This window comes from Xyrauchen texanus, chromosome 11 (assembly GCF_025860055.1).
Source record: "Xyrauchen texanus isolate HMW12.3.18 chromosome 11, RBS_HiC_50CHRs, whole genome shotgun sequence".
In the NCBI taxonomy this organism is placed as follows: Eukaryota; Metazoa; Chordata; class Actinopteri; order Cypriniformes; family Catostomidae; genus Xyrauchen; species Xyrauchen texanus.
Genome location: NC_068286.1, coordinates 36031228 through 36041811, shown reverse-complemented (window position 1 = coordinate 36041811; position 10584 = coordinate 36031228). Strand labels below are relative to the sequence as shown.

Below are 10584 nucleotides of genomic sequence, written 5' to 3'. Positions count from 1 at the left end.
TGTAAAATATTTTATTTAAAGTTTTTCTTGTCACACTATTGAGAATTTTGGGGGGAAATCTTCATAAAAATACAAATTTCTTTTAATTTTGTGCTCAAAATAACTTTTTCATAAGATTAACCCATAAACTCTTCTACACAACAACTACAGTAATTGATCCTATGGCACAGCTCTCTGCAGAAATGATTTATTGTCCATGACCATGAATAAACTACCACATGTTACTAAGTCATTTTTATTCAAATTAGTCATGTATTTCATTTGTTGAAATGGTCCAGTGCAGAGAAAATGACATAATTTTGTGATAAAACACTTGGCTCTGTTGCATAGATCTCACACTGAATTGGTTCAGCACCAATCAGTTTATTTATGCTTTGTTTTTTACAGCTCATCCTTGCTGGATTCATTTGTAGATTTTGGTGATTCTTCTGTCAAGTCATCCGACACCTGAAAAACAGGAAGAGGGTTTGAAACACATCAACTGTATATTACAAATGTTATTTATTTTTTCAGTTTTTACTTTTCAGTGTCTAAATGCCATAAAGGCAGCACAAACTGTTAAGTGTTGCTCCTAACAACAGCTTAGAAAAACATGCCATCTGTTAGACTAACTGACCTCAACTTCATCCATCATCATCATCATCATCATCATGTTTATCCTCTTCTACTGGTAACACTCCACCATTATTCAGAAACTTTGAGAAAGTCTCCAAATCCCTCTGTCCATTATAGTCAACGATCTGTATTTTAAAAGCATTTGTTAGTACCTTCATAGTTAATTTCGCAATGTATGTATTCAGGAATACAATATGATGCAACACATATGCAACAGATACCTATTGTGCTTGAAAAACAAGTATAAACTATGATTTAATTTCCCTTAGAAGATAACAACATTACATTTAGTATACTTTCAGTTTAAAGTTAAGTGAGTAATTTCTGCACAACTAGTATCACCAAATAGAATTGCAAGAACTAGTGTTTTCGAACAGGTTTCACGAGGACTCCCCAATGTGCTATTGGTCGAACAAAAAGATCACACACTTCACCTTTAAGTTTAATAGTGTGTTTGTGTAAGATTTTTTGTTTACCTTTTTTTCAGCTACAGCAGGAAAGTATTTAATGGTTGGGAATCCCTGTATAGAGACCTCCTCCAATTCATTTTCTGTGGCATCCATTTTTGCAATAACTATGTTCTCATGGTCTTTGTACTTCTCGCCCAACTCGTCCCAAATAGGGGTCAGCTCCTTACAGTGGCCACACCATGGAGCATCTGTGAGAAGGAAACACATGTTAGTGTCAGTAGTATTATTTACTTTTTAATATGAGAAGATAAACTGCTCACTTACAAAATTCCACAAAGACATTCTTCGTCTCATCAAAAGCCACTTCGTTGAAGTTCTTCCCTACAAGGACTTTAACTGGATTCTTGTCCCAATCCTCTGGAATTTCTTGACTCTTCAAATTGGGCTAGAATGAAGTTTATAAGGCAAATACAAAAGCATGCTCAATTTTCTAATATTGTTTTGATTAAAATCAACTCGGAAAGTCAGAAGTTCCATCATCCTACATGGAAAAGTGCAATAGAACTTAGAAACTAGCACAAAAATACACAAATCCAATTTCCAAAGAGGTGCACATCTCATCTGCACATATCACACATGATGACATCTTTGCTTCATGGGATCTCATGCTGCTTTCCTTTCAAATGTGGGATATTCCGACTTGATATCTCCGATCTCCGACCATAAAGGAATTCCATTGCTCAATGTTCAGAAGATAATGTATAAGCAAACAAATCTGCTATACTTCTATTAGTTTAGCAGGTGTTCAACTGACACCAGAGACAACTCCTAGCAACTGAATTGTGGAGCATAAATGATGTTATGCAATGCAAGCATTTGTTCAAAAAAATCTTATAATTTCACATGTCTCTGCAGACGTTGGCTAAACATGTAGGAACTTTGACTCATTTGATCCGTTTTATTGGCTTAGAAGTGAATGTTTATCATAAACTTCTCCCTGGGTACCAATATGTTTGTGAGACATCATACACACACATTTCTGCAAAATCGGAATTGAGGATTTCAGTACAAGTTTCCAATTTGAAAGTCTGAATTTAAATGCCGTTTCGTTGAACTTAAATGCCGTTTTGTAGGAAGTTTCCACATTTTGAGGTGACTGGAATGCAGTGTCAGTTACGGAGGCTGAGCGATTACCTGAGCTGTAAATGCCATGTCATCACTCTATTTTAGAACTAGGGATGGGCCTTTTGGTCATTTGGTCTACTTGAGTACTCAGATTAATTACTCGAGTACTCAGACTAATTACTCGAGTACTCAGAGGCAATGATATGTACATAACTGTATAAATAATAACATTTTTGACAAATGTCTTTGGCTGCTGAATTGCATCTTGTTGTTCCAGTGTATCATCAATTCATTTTTATAGGCTGTTATAAAATAATCTGTTACAAAATGCACAAACGTTTGCATAATCAAAATATAACGCATCATATTTTGCCATTATGTGAATATTCGCTGCCCAACTCAATAAAAGGAGGTGCACAGTGCATGTCTGTTCTTCCTTCAGGTTACCATAGTAATCTTAGTAAGCGAGCACCTGTTTTTTTAGTGACTGTCTGAACCATCTATTTTCAAATTGCTTTCAGTTTTGAAGACACTGCATTCTGTCCCATTTAGTTATGCATGCTGCCTATGCATTGCTTCAGCATGTTGATTCCACCGTCACGTGTGTGTGTGTGTGTATGAGAGAGAATGTGTGTGTGTGTGTGTGTGTTTGTTTACATATTTATACTACATTGTGGGGACCAAATGTCCTCACAAGGATAGTCAAATCTGAGATCACCTATACTGTGGCCGAGCAAGCGGTCCCCACGAGGGAAATGGCTTATTAAACATACATAATGATGTTTTTTGGAAAATATAAAAATGCAAAAAGATTTCTGTGAGGGTTAGGTTTAGGGGTAGGGAATAGAAATTATCCTTAGATCTGTATAAAATCCATAAAATGCATAGAAGTCTATGGAGAGTCCCCACAATGATATACTGTAAAAACAAGTTTGTGTGTGTGTGTGTTCACTCCTGTGGGAAAGCCGTAATGCTCTGTATTGTTGTTCCTGTGATAATTCATGAAGAATTCCATTCAACTCGGAGAGCCTGAATTTGAAAAAAAATTGGTCAATAGTGACACATTTATTGTAACAAAATAACATTTTCACGATTTATATGTTGCTTCCAATTTTTTTATTTGGCCAGAAAAGACAGCTACTTTTGTCAAAAGTTCTTTACCTGAGATCGGTCTGTGCTTAGCAAAATATGAAACGGAAGCGTTGTTTAACGTACAGTATGAGCATGAGTGGGCTCCACTCTCTGGATGAAATATCCACAGAGGGTGCCAAAAACAAGTTGTAAAGGGAATTGTTTTTAGTTTTTACAGTCACCAGGAATGTATATTTTGATAACCATTTGCCCTAACCCAAATCCCAACCCTAAACCTAACCATCAGTGGGGTAAAAAATGTATCTTACAGGGAAAATGCAACATCTAAATGCAATTAGTTTTCATGCAGGGCTAGAGCTTGTGTCTGTGATGCTGCTCACGCAACACGCTAGCGCCACAGGAAATGATAAGCACATTTGAATTGATGCAAATATGTCTGACCGGCGATCCTTCGTGTCAGTAACTTGGTAGAATGGGATCGATGTCAGGGTACATGAACATTTGGTAGCAACAAGTTCACTTTCTCTGTGATGTTGTTTGAAATGCCGTCAATGGAGAAATTGCTTTTGCCTGGATAATGGTGTAGTTATGACATCTACGGTACCAACAGTACCAGCTGAAGCTAACAAAGCAACCCCTGAGTTAAATACACATTATCTTCTTAATACAGGACAATAGAATTTCTTTATGGTCAGAAGTTGGAATATCTGACATCTGACTTTGAATGGAGAACAACATATTTCTCTCTCTCTCTCTCTCTCTCTCTCTCTCTCTCTCTCTCTCTCTCTCTCTCTCTCTCTCTTTATATATATATATACTTTAAATGAGCTGTGAATATAAAATGATTTGTTAGAGCAGTTACCCACCTTCACGCTACCATCCAGGACATCCTGGCAAAATTTTCTCAGTGTGTCTTTGTTGATGGTAGACTCATCCATTGCATATTTCAGCACTGTTTCAGTGTTGATGAGGCGAACAATAGGAATATCATTTTCAGATAGACTGAAATACTTAAGCACATGACCCACTTTCTCAGAAGTCACATCTATCTTGATGAAGAGCACCTGTGCACATACACACATTTGTGAGCATGACTACATTTGAAAGTCTTCTTAAGTCTTAACCGCAATATATCCAGTAGTGTATTATATCTAGTTTTGTCCTAAAAAATTACATGTAGACACTTTAAACAAAAAAAGTCAATAGTTGAAAAACTCACTTTGTCCTTAAACTCACTGGCGACAGCTCTAAAATCCTCTAGTACTGCATTGTGGGATTCCAAAGTTGAATTGATGAATAGAAGGATGTGTTTATGGACCTTGGAGCTAAAAATTAGTTCAGCATTCTGGGGAGAGAAGATGGAAGTAGATTGTAAAATGGATGAACAAGCTAGATACTGTAGGGTTAGTATTAAATAATTGGCTAAAAGGTTGGTCTGATTATTATTACAGTGCTTACAATGCAGCTTTGTATTGATATTCGTCACACATGACTAGCGGTTTGTTGTTTTAAATTTCTAACCGCAGGTATTATACTTCTGCAATTAAGTCCTCCTGAACCGCTTAACATACAGACTCCATTAAAACTTTGTTTGAGCATGATCTCGTAAAAATTATGTGATTCCTATACAGTCAGATGAGGTTTTTAAGGTTAATGCTCTATCTAGTTCAACAAAACATACCTCCCTAGCCTAAACTTTAAATTTAAACCCAACCCATAGTGTCATAAAAAGCAAATGTGATATAAAAAATGCAGCTGGTGAAGAAAATGCTAAATTTAGTGGTGCTTCTGTGAAACTTTTATCTTATGTGATGACCACTGTGTTTTCCAGGATTCCTGGATATCCTGTCCATTTCATCACAAGTGCATCAGTTGATCTACTGCGCAATTTGATAATTCAGGAACAAGCTTGTAAATGTAGATGGTTAATGCAAACGTATCGCCTTACAAGTCATACGCTACAGTAAAAGTGTTTAGCTGTCATAAGATAGCATTGTGCTAGGAACAGGGCAAAAATGAAAAAGTAATTGATGTTTTAGCACCTCTAGTGTTAAAACATTTCACAACATACAAACTGTTTCAAAGCAGCTTTACAGAAAATTATGCTGTTACAAATAATAACGCTATTAAAGTCATCATTGTGCTGTTATAATGAAGAATGGGATTAAAAATTATAGTCTTAATGCACCCTGTACATAATAATGAGCCATGTAAAAATTATTTTTGGAAATGTATGTATAGTAACGTACGCTATTACGAGACCAGGTTGGTAAAATCTCCCATTTACTCAGCATTAAAAATGTAATCTACAGCATTGAATTGGGATTGATCATCTTTCATACATCTATTTGCATACTGAATTCTGATTGGTCTTATTTTCCTTATAAATATTTATTGCTGCCTTTACACTGCTCAATTACATTTTGTCTTTATTCTTGAGTGCAGCCAACAGAAAAAAAGATGTGAATTTAGTGTTATGACAATGGCAAAGTAAGAGGTTAAGGCTAAAGGTTATGCAGCCTTTCTCTTACGCAGAACTAAAGCCTAAAGCTTACTTTAAATTTTGAACTATTCATTTGATGGTTTTTCCTTAAGAAAATGCAAATCTAGCCATTGAGTGTTACCTCATCATCAAATGGAATGACAAGTTCCATACGGTTGGAATTGATGAAGGAAATCAGCTCATCTTTGTCTAGCTTGCTCTCTTCAGAGAGTGGCATATCTGCTCGCTTATCATCAAACTGGAACATTCACACAAAGAGGGACATGGGGGTGGGGTAAAGAGTTGAACAAACTCAATTTGTAATACATAGTGTATGTCTTTTAAAGTACATTTTATTTTTGCATCTAACCAACAGTCACAAATTAAATAGCGTTAGGATAATTTTTTAGGTAATAAAAAATTACCTTCTTAAAGAGTACCACTGAATCACTCTGTACATCATACTTCTTGAAAAGCTCTGCATTGCTTGTGATGCCAAAGTTTACGTCCACTACTGTTAAGGTTACATCATAGAATGCCTTTGCCTTATCTCCTTCCAGATCCTGGTGCAGAAAGAGAGAGTAAATAAAATGTTGAACTAACATTGAAGGTAACCAACGTGGACAAAAATCCCTAAGGTCAAATTTCTAGTGCATGGAAAAATGAAGATAAGTAGTTGGATGAGCTGACACTCATACAGTATTTTAGTCATGGGTGAATCTTGTAAAGCCTGTCAAGAACATAACTTGGTCATATTCTATGACAAAATCAAACTTAATATGATCAAAATAGTACAATATGTACTGTATCCATCATTATATCTGTAGCGCTGCCTTTAATTTATGCAGATTTTAATAACAACAACAAAAATCATTGTGTCCGGACAGGTTGATTTTCATTAGGTATAAGAAACTAATGAAAATCATCATTGAGAATAATGAGAATTGTAAACAAACTGGACGCATAAGAAAGAAGAATTGGGGGAAAATGTGATTAATTGTCATTAAAATAGACTCACATTAAGGGTTATTAAAATTTTTTTTGGGTGAAATATGACCCAGGCGTATTGTTGGTTAAAAGTCAGTGTGGAGCGGAGGGGGGCGGTGCCGTGCTGGAATGTCGCACTCCCGGTCCCCAATCGGCCTGATGGGGCGCGTTAGGATAAAGGCGGCCGATAACGAAGCGCCATTGCGCCCCCTTCCACTGATCGAGGTCCCCTTCGAGAGAATTGGGATGGACCTCGTCGGGCCATTAGAACAGACAGCAAACGGACATCGCTTTGTATTGGTCCTAGTGGATTATGCAACAGTGCCTCTGAGCAGTACCTCTGAGCAACATCTCAGCACATAGTGTTGCAGGGACACTCTTCAAAATAATCTCCCGGGTTTCGGCACCAATGTAAGGGGATTCAATGGGCAAGGAAGAGGTGAGAACCGGCTTGTCAATATAAATTATGTTCAATTAAACTCAAAACAAAAAGCACAAACATAAACACACACATGACGGACATGTCCGTAATTCTCTCTCTCTCGAACCATCGTCACCGGCCGCCTTTATCCCTAGCACGCCCCATCAGGCCAATTGGGGACCGGGCGTGCGACATTCCAGCCCGGCCCCACCCCCTCCGCTCCACAGTCAGTTTATGCAAACAATAGATGATTTACCTGGAAGAATCCAACCACAATCACGTCATGTAAGTCCAGAAGTTCCTCTGCGCTCTTCACATCATCAAGAACAGAAGCGCTGGGTCCCGTGTAACGGTCAAGCCACTTTGTGATTCCCTTAACAGTTCGCTTTCCTGTCCAAATGACCAAATAATGCCTATAAGCCTGTACCTCATATGAAAATAACATTAAGCATTCAATCAAACCAAAGAAGTAAACAAATTACCAGAAAAATCTGTGGCGTTTTGTCTGTTGCCTTCTTTTAAGAACTTGATCGTCGGAAAGCTGTTGACGTTGAACTCCTCAGCAAGTTCTCTCTCTTCTATCGCATCCACTTTGGCCAGTCGTACAGCAGAAGACTCTTTTTTCAGCTGCCCAGCCACCTCGGCGTAGATAGGCTCCAGAGTGCGACAGTGACCACACCATGGAGCATCTTTTGTTTTTGGAAGACAATTGTAAGTGAGGTTGATGCTAATCAAGAAGCTGTCAAAAGGGTATTCTCAGTATCTATAGGTCCATTTACAATAATGTAGCTTTGTATGCAGGTTCCAAACACCAAGTTCAAAACTGTTCCTCCAAACGGAAATTCCAATATCCTATTTTTTTGTGAGAGCTCTTGAGTAAACAAGTGAACACAATATAGCCACACTGGGATACATATATATTTTCATAAATGCCTGTTTGGGGCAAGATTTGTTTGTATTTTTCCTTTTCAATTTGTCTTGTTCCTTAATGTTTCATTGTCTTGTTTCATAATTGTTGTGTTGTTTAAATACTGCTAAAAATCCAATAAATAGACTAATTACAGTGCCTACACTGAATATTATTATTTTTTTTAATAATGTCATACTGAAATATATTTATAATATTTATTCTCCCAGTTTTTTAGTGCATGGACAAATCTGAATGAATGCCAGTTTAATTGCTTATATGGCATAAATGTAACGGAAATACATAATCCCTATAAATTATTTTCACCTTTATACTTTACCCTGCTTATTTCAAGCAATACAGTGTTGTAAAAGCTACTTCAACTGTGGGAAAAATGACATCTGCTCTATTAATGGATGATTTGTCAAGCCTAGCCTGCAAACTTTGGACTTTCTTGCTGATTGGGAACACAAGTTAGATGTATGCAACTTAATACAGAACTTTTTTTTTTCTTTCTTGAATTGGCTCATTTTTCTTTTAGCTTTGAACACACATTGCAACATCACTTACATTTCTTACTCTCATGACCTTGTGCTAGTTTGCATTGATAAGACAAAGCTCAGAATTACCATTGGCAATCATTGCCTATGCATGTTAACTATATTCAGGGAAAGACTTAAAGACTACTTACAAAATTCCACAAGCAGATACTTATTCTCCCTTAGAGCTCTATCAAAGTTAATGCTGTGAAGGACCAAAACGTCTTTCTCCTCTGTAATTTCATCTGTCTTTTCTTTTTCCTCTGGTCTCTCTGGTTCTGCATCATCTTCAGAGCTGTCCACCTCAACTTTTTCCTCCTCTGCCCTCACACAAAGGGCGCAGAGCAAAAGGGTGAAGCCCAGGACACGGAGAAGTCTCATGGCTGATCTGTTGGGGGGCCTATAGAGGAATGGTGCTGAATGGAGTCCGTATCAGACTGCTGTCCACACTCAAGGTGCTGATAAGAGACCACTGACAGTGACGAATTATTGGAAAGTGTGCGTGGTGCAAATCTACTGGTCTTACTCGGCACTTGGCACAGTATGCCTTTGAGAGAAAATTAGCATTAGATTACATGCAAATATTAACGTAAGAAATTCATATCACTACCTCTCTTAAACGTCCCTTTCTTTCTTTCCTATTATTGAATGACACTAAAGCCATTCTTTCTTTATTTTCATTTCAATAGACTTTTTTTTAACTCTAAAAAAGCCTATATTACATGATGGGAACTTTTCATTTAAAATTTCAGGAATGCCTCAAATAAGGTGTCTTTGATCATGTAAACTGATTGTTTTCACACATGTATTACAATAATACCCCTATATGTGTGTCTATGTTTTTTCATCGTCCATCTAAATATGTTCATGTTTTTATATTTCTTAAAATTTAAATAGCAAATGTTCATTTAGCACATGCTTTTATCCATACTTATTTACTGTATATATATTATCGAACAACCTATGGTTAAATTGAAACACTCATGCAGAATACACATTTCATTGACAAAACAAATATTGTTATGAAGGATGTATCTAATTGTATCCCCACATATGCATTATAGTGGAAAAAGTTAGTTATACATTCTAGGGTTAAACATTTGAAGATCAGTATGTGTGTGAATTAGCAATGACCAAACCATGTGTCCCTAGTTGGCTTTTCTGTCCACGTGCGGCATTCGCTACTGAGTTACTCCTTCTCTAGTACACGTAAGCAGTCACACAAAGCTAAATAAAGAAACACACAGACATATACATTTTCTTGAGCTACTGGTCTTTTTTTTATTGAACTATAAATGAGAGGCATGAGTTACTCTACAAATAGAATGAGAAAAAAACATGTACATACACTTTTTTTGTGGTGGTGGTGGGGGGGTCTTTCTGTATTTTACAGGACAGTAGAGTATGACAGGATAGTAGGGTTGAGAGAGAGAGGGGGAACTGGATCAGGATATGACCTAGGTCAGACTCAAACCTGGGTCTGAGCATTTCAGCACAGCCCACTGCACCACGGCTCAGACAAATAAAGACTTATACATACACACATTCAAAATCTTATCTGTCTTTCATTACGCTCCATACGTGAGATCCAAGATTGCCTTGGTCATGTTTTACCTGCATTTACTTTTAAAAGTATTATAAATTATATAACCTAATGATCTGCCTATGTTTATATGGACACACACACACAAAGGAAATGGTTCTTTCTAGTTAGTTTAGTGTGTTTTGTGTGCCAATCATCACCAGGAAATGTGTTGAAACAAACTTGCCTTCATGCCATTTTGTTTGTTTACTCACTATCATTTCTGTGTTGTATATCAGCATATATGAATGTGAGTGTAACTGGTAACATTTATTACTGCTTATATGTGAGGCGTTAGCAACAGCCTTAAGGTGTTCCTCCGTGAACACCATACTAATACTGTGACCCCCTTTCGCCTTCAGAACTGCCTTAATTCTACGTGGCATTGATTCAACAAGGTGCTGAAAGCATTCTTTAGAAATGT

General features: G+C 37.0%; 1 protein-coding gene across 1 annotated transcript; it reads right to left on the bottom strand.

The window, feature by feature from the left end:
• Window positions 1–614: 614 nt before the first annotated feature.
• On the bottom strand, window positions 615–9037 carry LOC127651881 (protein disulfide-isomerase-like). The gene is made up of 10 exons (XM_052137921.1): window positions 8731–9037; window positions 7615–7821; window positions 7389–7522; window positions 6150–6287; window positions 5867–5983; window positions 4462–4587; window positions 4109–4306; window positions 1350–1470; window positions 1092–1273; window positions 615–740 (listed from the first exon to the last, which is right to left on the bottom strand). The coding sequence occupies exons 1-10, from the start codon at window positions 8957–8959 to the stop codon at window positions 624–626; spliced, it is 1569 nt and encodes a 522-aa protein (XP_051993881.1). The 5' UTR covers window positions 8960–9037; the 3' UTR covers window positions 615–623.
• Between the last annotated feature and the right edge of the window lie 1547 nt (window positions 9038–10584).

What these genes read in the sequence shown, in the direction of transcription:
- LOC127651881 (XM_052137921.1), bottom strand. Translation starts at nt 8,959, where the DNA reads ATGAGACTTCTCCGTGTCCTGGGCTTCACCCTTTTGCTCTGCGCCCTT. An exon ending in CAGTGGTACTCTTTAAGAAG is followed by an intron (nt 5,984 to 6,149) that starts GTAATTTTTTAT and finishes TGAATGTTCCAG; the next exon opens with TTTGATGATAAGCGAGCAGA. An exon ending in CTGCTGTAGCTGAAAAAAAG is followed by an intron (nt 741 to 1,091) that starts GTAAACAAAAAA and finishes TTTAAAATACAG; the next exon opens with ATCGTTGACTATAATGGACA.